At 26.9% G+C, this 20,933-nt stretch overlaps 1 protein-coding gene across 3 annotated transcripts in view; it reads right to left on the bottom strand.

The window, feature by feature from the left end:
- The window catches only part of LOC122512227 (rho GTPase-activating protein 7), a 317,373-nt gene that overhangs the window by 19,966 nt on the left and 276,474 nt on the right, over positions 1 to 20,933 (bottom strand). For all 3 annotated transcript variants that reach the window (XM_043627954.1, XM_043627955.1, XM_043627956.1), the window contains one exon: positions 13,666 to 13,853. In XM_043627954.1, coding sequence (XP_043483889.1) covers positions 13,666 to 13,853 — 188 coding nt within the window. The remainder of the gene's footprint in view (positions 1 to 13,665; positions 13,854 to 20,933) is intronic.

Raw genomic sequence — 20,933 nt, forward strand, 5'->3', positions numbered from 1 at the left:
ATGGTCCTCCAAATGAGCGGAATTTCGAATATGATTTTGTTTAACATTTTGGTTTAAAAATTAGTTTAAAAAATAATTTTTTGCGTACGGGGGAACTGATTATTAACTTATTTTTATTAAATTTATTAAAAATAAGCTAATGCAGTTTAAAAAGAGGGTACACTGATATTTTTAATTATATCAGGGTTGCCACAAATCAGGGAAGTCAGAAAATTCAGGGAAAAGTCAGGGATTTTTATTAAAAAGTACTGAAAAATTAAATTTTTAGAATTTATAAGAAAATTCTGAAATTTGGAGTCTTTTTTGTTTGCCTCGTAAACTATGAAATTGACAAGAATTATAATACAAAACCTTCAATTTTTTCTATTTCTATGACAATAATTTCTTTTTAAATAACTTAATTAAATATTAAATAACTTAATTCTTGAAGAACTATCATAAAATTATTATTTATGAATTATTTAATGAATAATTTTACTTAAAAATTTCAAACTTAATTTGATTTCAAAAGTATTGCGTTTACAATCTTCATAAATAGATGAACTTCAAAGGTTTCAATTTGAAGTTTTAAGAACAACTGATTCTGGAAATTTAATTATTTTCAAAAGTGATAAATTTCGTCGCATAAATTCAATTATGTTTAAAAATTTTTTTAAATTCTCGTTAAATTTCAATTATTTTTATTCAATGTTGACAAAATTCTTTACAAGATTTAGTTAATAAAATTGCAATTTTAATAAAATTTTCCTATATACAATTCAATTATTTTTAATACAATTCTTCTTAAAAATTCAATTATTTAAAAAAATTGGAATAAAGTTCTTCGCAAGAAATCAATTATTTTCATAAATAATAAAATTTTTCTCGAGAATTCAATTATTTAAAAAAATTTTGATAAAATGCTTTATATAAATTTGAATTATAATAAAATTGATCATAGAATAAATTGTTATATTATATATTATAATAAAAAATTATAAATTATAATATTATAAAATATTATAAAATTATAATAATATATTATATTGTTATATTATTATTGTTATATTCGTAAAATATAACATTCTTCTTAGGAATACAATTATTGTAAAAAATGTTTGTAAAAATCTTCAAAACAATTCAATTATTTTCGTAAAAAATAAAATTCTTCGAAGCAAATCAATTATTTATGAAATTTTAATAAAATTCTTCCCAAGAATTCAATTCTTTTCAAAAATAAACATTTTCAAAGAAATTCAATTATTAAAAAAAATATTTTTTTAATTCTTCGTCAGATTTCAATTATTTTCAATTTTTTAATGAAATTTCTCGATAGAATTTAATTATTTTCAAAAAATTTTTAAAAATTTTGAGAAATTCAATTATTTTTAAAAATTTGAATAAAATTCTTCACAAGAAATTAATTATTTTCATAAATAATATTTTTCTCCAGAATTCAATTATTTTCACAGATAAATTTTTCCATAGGAATTCAGTTCTTTAAAAAAATTTTTAATAAAATTTGTTGCAAGAATTCAATTATTTTCTTATCTTAAATTTATTATAAAACACGAAGAAATCGATCACTCCGAGTCGAAGACTCGGAGTTATCAATTTCTTCATGTTTTTTAATAATATTCTCACAAGTTATTGAATTTCAAAAGGTTTGAATTTGAAAATCTTAAATCCTATAGAAAAAAAACGTTGCTTCGAATTACTTTTGAATCGTTTTTTGTCTCAATTTGATATTTTTAGAAAAAATGTGCAAATAGTATAACAGTTTTTAAATAGGCGCAAAAATTCTCTTCAGACATTTTAGTGTTTTAGTTTATTAATATTAATAGTAAAAAGTATTTAAAATTTTTTCTTGCTTTTTCCCATAATATTAAAGAGAGTTTAATTAATAAATAATTAGTTGTTTTTAACTTGATAATTAGCAGAAAATTATTATTGTTTGAATGTTTGAATCAGTGTACTCAGAGAAATTTTTTTTCTACCTAATATAATTTAATTGAGCCATAGAAAATAAAAATTTTTCACAAGTACTGAAATTATTCGTTTTAAATAAAAGTTTTAGCAAAAATAAAATATTTATTTATCACAAATAATTTTTTATTTTATTTAAAAAGTCTCAACTAATTTTAATATTAATTAGTTATTAATAATATTTTCATATAATATTAATAATAATTAGTCTAATTAGTAGTAAAATCTTGAGTAATGTTTACTCCGGAAACAGTAAAATTTGCCATCGCATCGCAATAAAAATGTCCGTAATAAATATCAGAGAGTTTAGATTTTATTCTAAAAGTACAGCAAAAGTTACTTTACACTCGTTTCCAATGTGAAAAGGTTATAATTATAAAATGTCTAAATATATAATTTCTTAGGGAAAAATAAGACACACATATAAAATGATATGGTGTTCTATCGACCCTTATTCATTAGTGCTGGTATCATTAATAAGCGACAGTGACAAACAAGTAACGAGAGACATAATTAGCACTTGATGGGAAAATAGGAAGTTGAAATGAAATTGCCAGGATAACTCAGAAATTTCTGATGATGATGCGCGCATATAAGAAAAACGAGAGAAATTCAAGTCCGCAGCATCCGCTACTTTGCGTTCTCTCTTGGTAATTTTCTTTCGCAAATGAGAACGCGATATATACAAGTTACTCTCTCGCGAATTCAAGGCGTTTTCATATATGTATATGTATATAGCGACACGCGTAATTATTCTCGCTTCCGTGAACTACTACCTCCTCTCTTGATCTTTAGAGGACGAAAACTGGTTGCAAAACATGCACGCAATGAAACAGCGACAGACTGCACGGCACTCTCCGTGTTGTATATTTTCAAAGCACCTGCATTTATGTGTTTCACCTTGCTCTCTCTCTCTCTCTCTCTCTCTCTCCCTCGCTAAATTCGCAAGATTGACCACGAGACTTTATAATCTCTTTAAAAGTCACCCTTCTCGTAAAATTATTTTTAATTATTTTCAAAACATTACTTTTTTTCCACGCTTCCATTTTTACGACTCTCTAAAATGTCAAATGACACTTGCCATTTTTTTATATTTCGCCAATGAATCAATTTTTAATGGATTTTTGTTTAATTAAATTTTCTCTGAAAACATTCGTTAAAATTATTTTGCGTATTACATTCATGAAGGAAAATCCATGTATGACTGACAATATATATACTATGTATGCAGATTAAATTTCCATACATAATTGTTTTTCGAAAATATAATTAATCTAAATTATTTATTTATATAAATATCTAAATAAGTAAATATTATTTTTGGGCACGGAAAAAAATATTAGACCTTTAAAAAAGAAAACTAAATTAATAATTTCTTGATTTATTTATGTTAAAAGATGTATTTTATTTATTTGTGTTCAAATTAATAAATTAAAATAATTTTATTATTAAGTAAATAAAGAAATAAACTTTAGTTAATTATTAATTAGTTTTTAAGAGTATTTTTTTACAAAAGGACAGGTGCCGTTTACGCATAAATAAATAAAATTTTATTATTACATATTATTATTTTAAATATCATATTGAATTGAGTATTATTAAATAAATTAAAATTTAAAATACAAATTAAAAGTGAAAATAAAAATAATAAATAAGTAAAAATAGGTACAATATAAAATACTTCCTATGTTTGTACGCGGAAAAAAGGAGTAAAGAAACTTTTACTGTACTTTTATGGTAAAACTCTAACTGCTTGGAATCCGCGCGCATTTCTGCGGTAACTTGTTACTATTTCCGGTATGTAAATTTTACTATTGTTCATTTCCGCAAATTTCTAAGTGGATTTTGACTATTTCCAGAGTGAATTTTACTATTTTTATATATAAAGTAAATTTTAGTAACTTTAGTAAAATTTTTAAATATTTTGATTTTACTAAACGAAAATAATTTACTATCCATAAAGTAAATTTTACTATACTTCCAAATTTATTTTCAAAATAAAATAAAAATATTAGCTTATGAAAATTTCCTAAATAAATACCTACATTTCTCTGGGTGTAAAATTTTGTCAGTAATTTTAACGAAACATTATGAAAAGTATTTAATAATAAAATTTTCAATTTCAACTTCAAAATATTAATTTTAGAGAACAAATTATTTTTTAATATTTTAATTATATTTTTACAAATATGGAAAGTAACTAATCAAAAATGAAGGTTTTTGCGACATATATATATATCTGAGAAATAATCAAAATCCAACCCAATGGATCTGTGAATATCAATATCGCATTTCGAATTAAACTGAGAGCTTATTATTAAAATTAATAATTAACTGTACTTTCCCATCAAACCATTGTAATTGAAATCTGAATATTATAAATATTAAATGTGGCACAAAGAGTTTAGAGAGAAAAAAAAAGAAAAAACACCGAAATTCTCGATATACGTACATACTCTCATCAAAAAAGAAATAAATGGATATCACATTGTGTATAAAAATGACGTCCTCGATAAAGTATGCATAGAAAACAAAATAATAATGCAATGATGATGATACTATAAATATCTATATAGAAACCGGTATATTGTTGATTAAAGCTTTTTTATTCTCAACGCACGCAGATTGCTGAATCCATAACTCTTAACGAGGGATAAATTACGCGAATACTTTTTTTTTAATCAAGTAACTATTATTTAATTTTTTACACATGAACCTATGCGGGGCAGAACTACTTGAAAAATGCTATTTACGCTTATTTGAAAATATAGGCGAAATATTTTCCAATCAAGATCATTTTAATCGGTTCTTAGCTCTAGTTAGTTAGTAACGTAACTAATTAAATTATTATTCAGTAACTAATAATTTTTTTGTATTTTATTAATTATAAAAAAGTTTTAGAGGAATAAAATGATGGTTTGATTTTTCCACTTGAGAACGCCAAGGTCGCCACCAGGTGGCAGGAGAAATTCCAAGAAAGAACTAAACTGCCATCAAGCGGTGACCTTGGTGTTCTCAGGTGGAGAGTATCATCTCCATATTGACAATTTAAAAATAAAAAGTACTATAAATTATAAAAAATATAAAATAAAATACACTGCAAAAAATTAGTGTAAAATAAAAATTATTCAAAAATAACTAGTTATTAAATTCTATGTATATATAAAATAAATAAAAAATATTTTGAATAAATAATTGGAAATTAAAATATTCTAAATAGTTGTGTAGGCACGATTTAAAAAATTGTTATTCATTCATTTTTTTGTTTATGGTTAACTATAATATCTGATTAAAATTAATTGTATAGACTGACGTTTCGACTCTCGATTTTGTCAATAAAATAATACGAGAATTGATATATTTTAATAAAATAATTGACCGTGTGAACCGCAATGTATCGTATATCAAAAACCGAGAAATTAATCGAGCATTGACCGGAAATCAAGATCTGAACGTTGAAAGTCATTGATTTCAGAGAAGAGAAGTGTTGATCGCACATTTTTTTGAGAGTGAAAGGCAGAGAGCAATAAAATGCTTTGAATGCATAATGTTTGAATCATAAAATTGAAAGTTTGTTTTCCATTCTGGAAATTTCGACTATAATTGTGCAGTAATTAGTGTAATAATTATTATTATGATTATAATCACTCTCTAAATTTCAATTTACTGAAAATAATAATTATTAGTATAATATAAAACTTTGTTTTTGATATTTTGTCTCGGGAATTAGTATTGCAAAAAAATATTATAATTTATTGGAAGGAAAAAAATAATTAGGTTTTACTAAATCGGTAAATAGTAAAAATTTAAATATTTTCCGTGTAATTAGCAAAAATTTTTACCAACTCTAATTATTAGTAAAGATTCTTATTAACTTTAATTAGTGAAAATTCTTACTGATTTAAATTATTAAAAATTCTTACTAACTCTGGTTAGTAAAATTATTACTGATTTTATTCATTAAAAATTTTTTACTTATTTTTAGGGAGTAAACATTTTTTTCCTAATTTTAGTCAATAAAAATTTTTTCTCTTTTCAATCAGTAAATATTAGTAAAAATGAAAATCATTAATTTAAATTGATAAAAAGTTAATACAAGTAGTGATGGATTTTTTGCCTTTGTTTTAGTTGAATTTTCCTAATAAATACTAAAATTTTATTATTAGTAAATTTCAACTGATTCGAAAACAATATATTGCTAAAATAAATAGAACATTAATTTTAAATACTGAATTAGATAAAAATGTTTAATTCACATATTTTCTTTCGTTTTTATTAAGTAAATTTTTAAAAATATTAACGGAAAAAAATTTCGTTTAAAGATTTTTTTTAATTTTAGAACTTTAGGAAAATTTTTGGAGCGACAATTTTTTTTCAAATTCTTTTTTCATGAAGATGGAATAATTTAATGACTAAGAAGTCCAGAACGTTATTCAACGAAAAACATTTTTCAAAGATAACGCAACAACATTACCACAAAAATATATCTATAAAAGAGAAGATTTTTATATTTGTTTTAACAAAAATTGTATATTTCTTAAAAATAATATTCGAAGAAATTAAATAATTTTTTTTTCGTTGATCAACGTTGTGGACTTTAAGATCGTTGAATAAAACTGAAAAACTTAATATCCGAGATTCATATTTCGCAATAGATATAAAATTCGTCATCTTGATATCTAAATGATTTTATTTTCAACATGAAAAAAAGTGAAAAAGGCCTGCCAGGAAGTGAGTCATCTCTTTTATTTTTTCATAGAATATTATATTGTCGTTATAAAGGCTCACTGAAACGTGAAAGTCCATTTTGTTTTGGGAAAAAAAATGGCAAAATAGACATAATATATATATATATATATATATATATATGTAATTAGAGAAAAGAGAATGAAACCAGAAGTATAAGATAATTGCCATTCTCGGGAGGGATGACTGTATAAAACAACTTTTTTCATTTGTCTCTCTCGTCGTCGTTCGTCGTCTGCCATGAGTTGTATACAAACTATACTTCCGGCAAGAGTCAAAGCAGTTTGCTCGCTTTTTTTCTTGCCTTTTTATTTTTTTGCAGGGTGCACGTGTGCACTCTCTGGTAAAACTGCAATTCGAGAAATGTTCAAGTTGAAACCATTTACGGTGAGGAAAGTTACAGAAACCAGTGATGATCCATCAATTATACACGCGTAAAACTTGTGGTTGTTGTGTTTGTGGATTGAGAAAGTGAATAACTGCCCAGGTGCGAATTTAGGTTGGCCGCCAGAGTTTGAAGGTTGGCCCAAGGTTGGCCTAACTTTGGCAAGCAAAGTTTTGGTTGCCAGAGTTTGCCCAACTTTGGCAAGTACTTGTGCCCACAGTTGGCCCGACTTTGCAAGCCAACCATTAAATGCAGAGTTTAACCAACCGTCCGGCCAACTTTGGCGACAAAGGTTGGCACAACTTATCCAAACGTAGTTTAAAAGACTTTCAGTTTCGGTTGGCCGAACTCTGGGCCACGGTTGGCCCAACGGTTGGCAAAACTATGTGAAACACAGTTTAATTGACTTACATTATTTTGGTTGGCCGAACTCTGGGCCACGGTTGGCCCAACGGTTGGCAAAACTCTGTGAAACGCAGTTTAATTGACTTGATTTTTCTTGGTTGGCCGAACTCTGGGCAACGGTTGGCCCAACGGTTGGCAAAACTCTAGAAACGCAGTTTAAATGACTTAAACTTTCTTGGTTGGCCGAACTCTGGGCCACGGTTGGCCCAACGGTTGGCAAAACTATGTGAAACGCAGTTTAATTGACTTAAACTTTCTTGGTTGGCCGAACTCTGGGCCACGGTTGGCCCAACGGTTGGCAAAACTCTAGAAACGCAGTTTCATTGACTTAAACTTTCTTGGTTGTCCGAACTCTGGGCCACGGTTGGCCCAACGGTTGGCAAAACTATGTGAAACACAGTTTAATTGACTTACATTATTTTGGTTGGCCGAACTCTGGGCCACGGTTGGCCCAACGGTTGGCAAAACTCTGTGAAACGCAGTTTAATTGACTTGATTTTTCTTGGTTGGCCGAACTCTGGGCAACGGTTGGCCCAACGGTTGGCAAAACTCTAGAAACGCAGTTTAAATGACTTAAACTTTCTTGGTTGGCCGAACTCTGGGCCACGGTTGGCCCAACGGTTGGCAAAACTATGTGAAACGCAGTTTAATTGACTTAAACTTTCTTGGTTGGCCGAACTCTGGGCCACGGTTGGCCCAACGGTTGGCAAAACTCTAGAAACGCAGTTTCATTGACTTAAACTTTCTTGGTTGTCCGAACTCTGGGCCACGGTTGGCCCAACGGTTGGCAAAACTATGTGAAACACAGTTTAAATGACTTAAACTTTCTTGGTTGGCCGAACTCTGGGCCACGGTTGGCCCGACGGTGGGCAAAACTTTGTGAAACACAGTTTAATTGACTTAAACTTTCTTGGTTGTCCGAACTCTGGGCCACGGTTGGCCCAACGGTTGGCAAAACTATGTGAAACACAGTTTAAATGACTTAAACTTTCTTGGTTGGCCGAACTCTGGGCCACGGTTGGCCCGACGGTGGGCAAAACTTTGTGAAACACAGTTTAATTGACTTAAACTTTCTTGGTTGTCCGAACTCTGGGCCACGGTTGGCCCAACGGTTGGCAAAACTATGTGAAACACAGTTTAAATGACTTAAACTTTCTTGGTTGGCCGAACTCTGGGCCACGGTTGGCCCGACGGTGGGCAAAACTTTGTGAAACGCAGTTTAATTGACTTGATTTTTCTTGGTTGGCCGAACTCTGGGCCACGGTTGGCCCGACTGTTGCAGCTTAAATATACATTTTGCGTTATGCACTCCCATGTGAGCGTAGCGTAGTGGTCAGTGTATAAGTCTTCGGTGCGTTAGGTTAGGGGTTCGATCCCAGCGAGCGATAGATATTTTCGAAAATGTATGTATGAGATTGTGTTTAATAATAATAGGTAAAGGTTATATCTGATGTTCCCGCTAATAATAACGTGTTAATTGTTTAAATAATGTAGTTTTTTAATAATTTTTTACCTTTGGCTGTTGAAGTTGGCCAAACTTTGAAAATTGTGGTTGGCCCAACTTACGCATCTAAAGTTGTGCCAACTTTGGCGTCAGTCTTTGGACCAACCATTGAAATGTATAGTTGGCACAACATATGCATTGTAAGTTGGGCCAACTTCCTTATGAGTTGTCGGGCTAACCATCGTCGCCATTAGACGGTCGCCGTTATCATCTGTATGGTTGGCCCAACCTCTGGCACGAGAAGTTGGACCGACTTTGTAAAAGTTGGCCCAACTATGGGCCGACCAAAAAATCGCACCTGGGTGCGAAAATTATACACGCGAGTTGAAAAAAAGGAAAGATCATTAGGTTTAATTTTTTTTCTTTTTCAAAATCGTTTTTTTTCTATAACGGGCTAAATTATTTAACGCGAAGATTTAGAATATGGCTTAAGAACTGACACGGATGATTAAGAGTGCTCGAGATTCTACGTTAATCATTTTAATGTGTATATAAGACAAAACAGGCGTGGGACTGATTATATAGTGTGTGCGGGGCATGATTCATTCGATCTGCGCAGTATTATTCTAATGTGAATTTTATTCCATGGGGAATAATTTTTTTTTCTTCTTTGAGTTGCGCGAGACTTAATAAAAATAAATGCCAAAGAGGAAGCACAAAAAAGAGAGATTAAAAAGAAACAAATCAAAATGTCCCTGAAGTTCAAATGGAGAAACAAATATTTTTGTTCCTTATGTGAATAAAATTTTTGAATTTATTTTAATTTTATTTATGAGAGCGTTATTTTAAATTCTATTTCTTTTGTGAGGAGAAAATTTTTATTTTTATTCTTATTGAGGTAAAATGGTTGAATTATTTTTTTCTTTTGTATTGTTGTGATAATTTTATTACTATTTGAAATATTTTGTTCCATGAAATATATTGAACAGAACTTAATCATTAAAATTAAATTGATTCACAGATTTCTAAAAAAAGAATTAATTCCAAACTACCTTAATAGATTGTTAATAAATTAGCGATTCTTTGATAGAAATTTGCTTTTTTTTGTTAGAAATAATTTGGTAATTATTTAGTTTATTAGGATGTTGCTTATTGCGGTAGTTGTTTATATGGAGAAAGGTCGCGGTCGCGAGAGAGAGAAAGAGAGAGAAAAAGAGAGAGGTTTCCACGATATGCATAACAATGACCATAAATGCAAAACGTTGTCATGGAGGAAGAAGCTCGAGATTGAATACAAATATACTTAACAGTGCTCTCGTGTACTTCACAAGGAGTACGATTTATGTTCCTTCAAGAACGTCAAGTGGGAAATTATGACTCATCCCCGAGAAATAATCTACGATTCTAAAAGACCACTGTTTTGCCCTTTTCCAGTTCATGTTATCATTTTATACCATGATTAATTCACTTCGCACGGGAAGATTGATTTACTTTTCTCTATTTATATATAGGTATACCGTCTACCATTCAGTATTCTCCATTCATTTTTTACCCTCTATTTTTTAGAAACACTTTCTTTATTTTCTCCCATTAAAAAAAAGATTAAAATTTAATTTCTTTTTTCAATTTATTCCTAACTTTATACTTAGGAAAAAATTATATTTTAATCAAATGCATCAAATTTGATGCCTGAGCATATACTCTGTATATATTATTATTTCCCCCCCCCACCCCTCGCCTCCCACCTTCACTTTTTGATTTTCATTCGAAAACAAAAAAATTCACCAACAAATAAGAAAATTTTCGAAAAATTTGAAGCTTATGCTCCAAAAAAAACTATTTGCCTTTTTGCAAAACAAAAATAATCCTAATTTATCAAAAATAAATTTTCTTTTTCTATTTTTCGTCAGGCAGGTCTCGAACTAGGCCCGTAAATCCCGTAAAAGTCCATAAATTTGCTTCAAGTCCGTAAAAGTCTGTTTTTTAAAAAAACGTCCGTAAAGTCCGTAATTTGATGGAAAAAGCACGAAAAGTTCGTAAATTGTACGATATAATTTGGAGAATTTTAGAGAAATTACAAATGATTGCAGAAATTCAATTATTTTTGAAAGTAATAAAATTCTTCGCAGAAATTCAATTATGTTCCAAAATTTTTAAAAATTCGTCTCAAGAATTCAATTATTTTCAAAAGTAATAAAATTCTTCTTCGAAATTCAATTATTTTCAAAAATTTCCCTCAATTGAATGATTTTCAATATCTACTATTTTCATAAAATTTTCCAAAAGAATTCAATTATTTAAAACAAAATTTAATAAAATTCTACACAAACTTTTAATTATTTTCAAAAAATAATAAAAATTTCACAGGAAGTATCATAAATAAATAAATTAATAATAAAATTTTTGCGGAGTTTCAATTATTTTTAATACAATTTTAATCGAATTCCTCGAAAAAATTCTTAAAGATTTTATTAAAATTCATGAAAGAAATCCAATTATTATTTTAAAAAGCCTTCCTATAATTTATTTATTACAATACATTTAGAATACATTTTTAATTAAATTTTTTAAAGAATTGAATTATTTTTTCAAAAATTTTAAGGAAATTCTTTTTAACAATTCAATTATTTTTTCAAAATAATTTTAATACAATTTTTCATAGAAATATTTAACTAATTATTTCAATAATTTTTCAAATTTCAATTATTTTTAATATTTACGTATTTCAATAAAATTTCACAAAAGAATTCAATTATATAAAAAGAAATATTATCAAATTTCGTCTCAAGAATTCAATTACTTTTAAAAGTAATAAAATTCTTGGCAGAAATTCAATTATGGCCAAAAGTAATAAAATTATTCGCAGAAATTCAATTATAGTCAAAAGTTTTAAAAAATTCTCTTCAAAACTTCAATTATCTTTATAAATAATAAAATTTTTCTCCAAAATTCAATTATTTTCAAAAATTTTAATGAAATTCTTTTTAACAATTCAATTATTTTTTCAAAATAATTTTAATACAATTTTTCGTAGAAATTTAATTAATTTTAATAATTTATCAAAATTCAATTATTTTCAATATCTATACCATTTGAATAAAATTTTACAAAAGAATTCAATGATTTAAAAAGAAATATTATTAAGATTCGTCTCAAGAATTCAATTATTTTCAAGAAGTAATCAAATTCTTCGCAGAAATTCAATTATGGTTAAAAGTTTAAAAAAATTTTCTTTAAAATTTCAATTATCTTTATCAATAATAAAATTCTTCTCCAAAATTCAATTATTTTCAAAAATTTTAATAAAAATCTTGGCAAAGTTTCAATTATTTTCAAAAACTTTTCTCAATTCAATGAAATTTTTTACAGACTTTCAATTATTCAAAAAAATTCAATTCAATTCAAAATTATTCAAAAAAATTTTCTTTAAAATTTCAATTATCTTTATCAATAATAAAATTCTTCTCCAAAATTCAATTATTTTCAAAAATTTTAATAAAAATCTTGGCAAAGTTTCAATTATTTTCAAAAACTTTTCTCAATTCAATGAAATTTTTTACAGACTTTCAATTATTTTTAATACAATTTTAATCTAATTTCTCAAAAAATAAAATTATTTTTAAAAATTTTATTAAAATTCGTCAAAAGAATTTTAATTACTTATTTAAAAATTTGTTGATAAAATTTTTTGAAATGAGAGTTCAATTTTAAAAAAAACATTCAATTCTTTAATAAATTATTTATTTTTGTATTTAAATAATTGAATTCCAGTAGAATTTTCTTATAAAAATTGATTTAAAAATTAATTTCATAGTTAAAATTTTAGATAATAATTGAATATTAAAAGCAATATTGCGTGGATTTTTAAAAATAATTGAATTTTGAAATTAATTTTTTTGAAAAAGTTTAATTGAATTTTTTTAACATTATTTTGTTTTTGTTTTCTAATATTTATTTAATTGAAAAATTTACTAGTAATTGAAATTTCGTAAAATTGAATATTGTAAACAAATTGATTTGAAAATTGTCAAAGAACTTTTTCGAAAATTATTAAAAATAATCGATTGAATAATCGATTTAAAGAAGAATTTTAGTTAAAAATTCTTGAAAACATACCTAAACATACCTAAACATACCATTCCTAAAAACATACCAATTGAAAATAATAATTGAATTGATAATGATTTTATCACTCGGTTAATTATTATAAAACATGAAGAAATCGATATCGATAACTCCGAGTCGAAGACTCGGAGTTATCGATATCTTCATGTTTTATAGTTATGAAAAATTTAATTTATAGTTTGAAGTAAAATGTTCTCTTATTTGACTCGGACTTACATTTTTGTCAGTAATTGTTCCGTAATTTTTCATTTTTGGTCCCTAAAGTCAATATTTTTAAATACATTCACTGGTTCAAGCCCTGTAATAAAGAAACTAGGCTATGCATTTAAATTTCTATATACAGATTTACTAATGTGATATTAACATCATTTGTTATGTATTATCTGTGTTTACAATTCCGTAACAATTTTTTCCATTATCTAACATATCTCTTTGTTCGGGAATTTTTTTTTTGTCATAAGAGTGAAGCAATATGGAAAAGTTTTGATGTGTCCTTGAAAAAAAAGGTATTAGAGAATAGTTTGTCATCGAACCTCCTACATGAAATTACGGCATGTAGAATTTTAGTAGAAATTATTACATCATTAACACTCACGCTTTTACTGTGACTTGTACTATGGTGTGTGTGATGATGATGATGATGGTGGTGATGATGTGTGTCCAACTTCATGTTGGCGCAACGATTAAGTGCGTGCAGTCTTCGGAAGAGACTCTGCAATGAGTCCCTCTCCAAAAATGGATGATCCTTCGCAACGCTCGATACATCTATTGGAAACTGGTAGTCTGAAAATAGACAAAAATAATGTTTCAATAAAAAATGTATAACAAATTTCAAAAGAAATAATAGGTTGAATAAAATTTCGTCTAATTAAATATTCTTTTAATTAAAGAATGGTTTAAATAAAAATTCTCTGAATGAAAAATTCGGTCAAATTATAATTTGATTACTTAAAAATTCTATTAAGTATAAATTTAGGTTAATTTTAATTTCGGCTAAATTATTTCTAACGAAATTCAGTCAAATATTCAAAAGAAAAGATTTTATATTTCATGCTTCCCGAAATACGTTTCTTAATCGAATATATATAAAAAAAAAGTAGGGAATAACTGATTATTATCGCAGTTGCAAATTATATCTTGCCCCATCATTATTTTCTCAGACTGATTATCATCTTTCCGAAATGTTGAGAAAAAAAATGTTTATAACGTAATCTTAATTTGAACATCAAAAGTGAGTCACAACCGAGAGAGAAAGAGAGAGAGAAAGAGAGACGAGTTTCTCCTATGAAAGATTCTTTTTAAATTAGGAGAAATTTTCCGGAAGCTGGTATAGATTTAGATTAGAGAACTTTTTTCGAAAAATGAAAGAAACTGGTCGATAAGAAATACACGTGGATTAGTTGCGGACTTGAAAGAAAGAAAGAAAGAAAGATTATTTCCATAATGGTTAACACACGCCTATCGATGATCCAGATCGCGAAATCGACTCTTGAGGGCTTATCCCCATTGGGAATAAATTAAATTTATCGATTAGCGATCGAGCCTGCTTTCTAGACATACTAATTATTGCCGCCTCTCTTGCTCACAGTACCGTTCATCTGACGAATCAATTAGCATTCTCGTGATGCAACGTCTCTTATTTGTGTGTGAATGTATGTTTGTATACAATTTATAGTTATATGTGCATATATATATGTGAAAGTAATCAATTTCCAAGATCGAAATTTATATTTCATTGGGAAAAATTCGGGTAGCTATTCTATAAAATTATAGGGTTCGTTAAATTATCAGATTTGTAATTATGATTATGTGAAAGCAATATATCAAATATATCGGAAAGTGTTACGTTTATAATGAGAACTACTGGAGATGATGCGCGAAATATTTAATTATATTTTTCGTCCATTTCGAGAATATACTTAATTTTATTTAAATTCTGTACTCAACAATATTTTGTAAATAAAATTGAAATTAAAAGAGGTATGTAATAAAAATATCGTCGTTCAGTTGAACGTTCGAATTCAAATTAATAACGTTAAATAGTTGATAAAAATCAAACTGTAGATTAACATTAAATAGTAGATAAAAATCAAAAAGTTGATTAATATTAAATAGTTGATAATTGTCAAATAGTTAATTAATATTAAGTAGCTAATGATAATTAAACGGTTGATTAATATTAAATAGTTGATAATTGTCAAATTAATATTAAATATAATATTAAACAGATAATGGTAATTAAATATTTGATTAATATCACAAACGGTATTAATATTTATAATATATATAATAATATTAATATTAATAAATCGGTATTAATAATTAATGAAATAATTAATTGAAAATAATTGAATACTCGACTAGTGTCCTGATAGGCATTAATTAACAAAAAAAATGATCGAACATCGAAATTTAAACTGTGTTTACCGACAGAAAGTTTGTTTTTCGAATATTTTTTACCATCATCAGCAAGTTGCACTGCGAAATAGAATTTGTTTGACCAATCCTTATTGTTTATTTTGCTCTTGATGAATATTCACTGATCCATAAAAGTTGTTTCTGGATCAATGACTTTGGTATACGTGTATATACAATATATCCATATAAAGCGTGGTTGGTCGAATTTCGTGCATCCGATATGAAAACATTCCACTTTATTTTCCTTGCACTACAATGCATAATTTGAGTTCAAGAGGGTCAATTAATTACTATTCATATTGAGTCTGTGTGTATGTATTTTAATTATCAGATTTGTTTTCTATTTCCTGCAAAAGTGGGCACAAATTTTGCAAATATTCTCGCTCTTTATTTATTATTTTCTCTTGATAATCAATTCTTACAAATACATAGAATTTTCATATAAAACTTTAATCCCCATTGTTATATTTATCTATTACTCAATCGAGGTTGCCACAAAAATTAAATTTTGTTTTTCCCTCACTTTCCTTTGATTTCCATTTAAAATTCTTACTTTTTCCTGACTCTAAAGAATATTCTGATTCAAATTAAAATTTTTCAAAACATTCAAATTTAAACTTTTTTTAAATTAAACAATTTAAAAAAAAATTGTTATAAAACATGAAGAAATCGATCACTCCCGAGTCTTCGACTCGGAGCAATCGATATCTTCATGTTTTATAAATAATTAAAAATGACCGACTGATAAAAAATTAAATCTACACAATTTTCAGTTAAAAGTATGAAAAATTGAAACTTTCAAAGATTATAATTTGAAAGTGTTTTGAAATTCAATTTCTAAAAATTCACGCTATAATACTTTCTCTCTAAATTTGAATTAGTAAAAAATTAAAAATATTTACTAATTGGATTAAGTGACGGACTTTTGGCTTTTGAATTAGTAAATTTTACTATTAAATTAGTAGAAACTAGTATTAATTAGTAAAATCTGCTAATTCAAAAGCAAAAAGTCAGTCACTAATTCAAATTAGAAAACATTTTAATTACTAATTCAAATTTAGAGAATTTTATATTCGCAATTATTATCTAAAATTTTAACTAAAATTCATATTTACATAAATTTTTAATAGAAAATTCTACTAGAATGCAATTATTTAAATACAAAAATAAATAAATTTCCTTTAATTAACAAAAATAAATAATTAATTGAATAATTGAACGTTTCTTAAAATTCAATTCCCATAAAGAATCGTTATCAACAAATTTTCAAATAATTGAATTCTATCAACGAATTTTAATAAAATTTTTAAGAATAATTACATTTTTCGAGAATGAGTTTTATTATTTGTGAAAATAATTGAATCCCGAAGAAGAGCACATTCCTGAGAAGAAAAATTTAGAATATCGTTCTTTGAAGGTACAAAGAGCGGATAATTTTTGAATGCACGTAGTTTTTAATCTATGAACATTTATCTGAAATGGTCATTGTAAATGGTCACATAAAATGTCAGCAGAGATTAATGATTTTTCGAGGTATATTACGTCATAAAATGGATTAAACTTGAAAAGGGCGTATGTATCTATAGAGAGGACTAGTGACAATATAAGTAGTCATACCTTTTTAGTATTATATGACGTACACATATATCAGCAATAATTATACACATACACAAAATGTATAATATACATAAACTCTTGTGTGCATGAGCATACACATGAAAACGTCCAAACAGTCTTAGAATTTTGAAGGACATACTCGATACTTCTTCCGTTTGGAAAAGAATAAGAAAAAAAACACATAATCACACCTACGTAGGCGCGATCATGGGTGTGACATAAGTGCGACTTAATTCATAGAATTGCGTCGCACTAGGTATTCTAATTGCTATGATTGATTGTATTATATGGAATATAATGGAAAATATATTGTACTCTAAGTATCCATAGGCATTTATATGGTGTAATAGGGAAAGAGGAAAAATAAATGCACACCTTCTGTGCAATCATTTTCTATTTGTGACTACTGATACGTTTCTACTTTGATTTTTTAATTTTTTTTGTACTTTTTTTAGCTGTTATATAAATTCTGTGTAGGAAGGGCATAACAGCACAACTATATTTGTAATTATTATTTAATAATAATAATAATAATAATAATAATAATAATAATATTCTCTTACTTCTTTCAAAACAAAAAATCAAAAGGTTGTATTTGATTCTTGGCATTTAGACTTATTATTTGATATATAAAATGGATCTATTAGCGACGCATAAAGATTTTGAAGCTAAAAAACTGAAAAAATAAAGCATTTGAATAAAATTGTTTATTTCTTTTAAATATTTACACTGAGAGGAATGAATAATAAGATTTTGATGATTAAAATTAGATGTTTATCTGGTACCATCATCAACTACTGGGTACCATCAAAGATGTTACAAAAATATTATGTTAGCCACTGCAATCAAGATGTTACTCCGTACAATCTGAATTGTATCTACAATCTAGATAGCTGCCTGTATTTGTAGCATTAAAGATGGTACTCCCAGGGCTCGAACTATATCCGTAAATTCTTTGCAGAAATTCAATTATGTTCAAAAATTTTTAAAAATTCGCATCAAAATTTCAATTATTTTTAGAAATATAATATATATAAATATCTACTAATTACTACTAATTTTCTAGACAATAATAATTAAATTGAAATTTTGAAAATAATTTTGGAGAAATTGCATTTACAAAATTTTTATAGTATAAAATAATGATTTTATCAATTTGCCATCTTTAATTATTATAAAACATAAAGAGAGCGATTACTCCGTGTCGAAGACTCGGAGTGATCGATATCTTTATGTTTTATAGTTATGAAAAATTGAATTTATAGTTTTAAAGTAAAATATTCTCTTATTTGACTCAGACTTATATTTTTGTCAGTAATTGGTCCGTAAATGGTCAGTAATTTTTCATTTTTGGTCAGTAAAGTTCGTATTTTTAAATAATTTCACTAGCTCGAGCCCTGTACTCCGTACAATCATTAAGTTACTCTGTAACATATTTTCCTCTCAGTGTATAGTAAATATGCTAAATTTTTACTCTGACAATTGCCAACAATTATTTTAATGAGCAAGATTATGTAAAATTAATCGTGACAACCAAAATGTCACTTGCAGAAGAATCACCCATGTTTGTACTGTAGACTATTGTATTGTTTTACTACAGAAGAAGAAGGAAAAAATCGACAAAGACTTAAGTTTGAAATCTATATAAGATGCTTCGCGGGTAAACAATCGTTTTATCTCTTTTGAGACAAAGAGAGATAGAGAGAGGGAGACAAAAATGGTCTTACAGGAGAGTGTAATTCTCTCATACCGCATGTAGATAAAATCGTGTGTATGCCGTTTTGTTTTGTGTGTTAAAAGATCAAGGCTTCTTATAGCATAGTTTGTTCATTCGATATATATGTTTGAAAAATCTCGTCTCTGTATAATTTGAGTTTGAATATATTAGTGGAACTTGAGAAATAAGGTGTGCGGGGCCGCGCTTTTACTGGAATAATTACTGTCATTAGGATTTATCTGGGAACTTTTTGAAGCTTCTAGTTTTCTCGCTTTTATGTTTCTTTCTTAAGGCATACACTATTTCTGTATTTAGAGAAAGTATATATTGTAAGATTTAAGATAATTACAATTTAAGGGACTTTCGTATTGGTTGAATTCAATTATATATAGTGTAGTATTATACCAATTAAGAAATCCTGTTTGCAATAGGGACTATTAAAATGCAGAATATGTTTTTGAAAAAAAATTTGTCTGCTACTGAAATAAATCTTTCACGTGTATCTGAATAAGTGCCGCAAAAAAAATGAATATGCAAAATAAGACATTTGTAAAAGTGTGGAAATTGAAATATTGGTGCTAAGTTGGTATTTTCTATTTTGTTCTTTACACTCTTCGACCCTTTTTTTCTGATAATTAAAAACATTTTTGCCTTTTTTTTAAACAGATCATTTTTTCTGGTCGTAAAACGAAGCTTAGGATGTATACAGACTTTTAAGGAACAAAAACGCCTTGAATAGTATTACTTTTTCAATTTGTTTATATCTAACAAATGGCATTCAGTAAAATTCACTCACAAATAAAATAAATAAATAAAAATTGAAATATTTATTTGGGAAAAAAATGCATTGTTGCACACCAGGGAAGAGTATTTCAATCCAAACTGGAATCAAGTTAGGCTCACTTCAAGACTCAATTGAGCCAATCAGTTGACAAGAATCGGATCTTAAGGCGAGCTTAACTCTTTAAGCTTGAAGAGTGAAATATCGGAGACCTGGTGAAGCAGAGAGTGAAGCGTATAGAATATGCCTTGACAAGAAAAATCATTCAAGTCGTTAACTTTTATGTGCTCACGTAACGATCTTGCAAAACCCCAGAAGAAAAGAGCAATTTAATGACATTTTTTTGTGGCTGCAATATAATGCAAGATATTTTTATTTAGTAATAAAAAAAAACCAAATCCCCATTTTTTTACTACATCTAATAATAATAATTTTATAGTCCCCCCCCCTCAAAAAAAGAAGACACTTTTTCCTTATTATCTATTATCTTGAATTAGAAAAAAAAATATATTTATCAATTTTCAGAAATTGATTATTGAAAATTATTGAATAAAGAAAAATTGTTTCTCTGTGCTTGATTAAAAACATAATATTGCTTTTAAGATATAGGATATTATAGTATTACTACTGAGAAAAGTAATTCGCTGCTTTTTTTTTCTTACGAACAACTATATATAGGAGAAGATATGATACTATTATCGACCTTATCAACAGGTAAACCTGTTTCTTGACGTCATAGGAAACCTCAAGAGGCAGAGAGTACTCAATATTTCAATGGCATTGAAGATTGAGTTTTTAATGTTAATAATTGAAGTTGTTATTTAAAAAAGAAAAGCTTGTTATTCAAGCAATTCAACAAAGCTAAAGGAAATATATTATTATTATTATTATTATTATTTATATAATATATTTACTATTTATTATTAGTATATTATTTAAAAAAAATTATTATTATTAATTTATTCGTATTCTTATTAATATTTTATTATTAACATTCCTTATTAATTTATTTTTACTTAATAATTCAAATTTTATTACTTATAGTTCATTAAATTCCACTAATTAATTAATAAAAAAATTTATTTGATTTAAGTAAACGATTACTTGTCTGTTATCAAATAAATATTTATTTATATCAAAAAATTTTTATTTATATATCAATTAAATCAATTAAATTTGCTTCAAGTATTGAAATTATTGGTTCAAATACAATTTATTTGATTGTTCCTGAAATTACAGTCGATGCTTAGTGTTAAAATTTATTATTTGAAGTTATTAGAGCTGAAAATTTGATTAATTTCACCTCTTTTATTCATTTATGGAGTTAAAA

Source organism: Leptopilina heterotoma, unplaced genomic scaffold (genome assembly GCF_015476425.1).
Source record: "Leptopilina heterotoma isolate Lh14 unplaced genomic scaffold, ASM1547642v1 Lhet_95, whole genome shotgun sequence".
NCBI classification, from domain to species: Eukaryota; Metazoa; Arthropoda; class Insecta; order Hymenoptera; family Figitidae; genus Leptopilina; species Leptopilina heterotoma.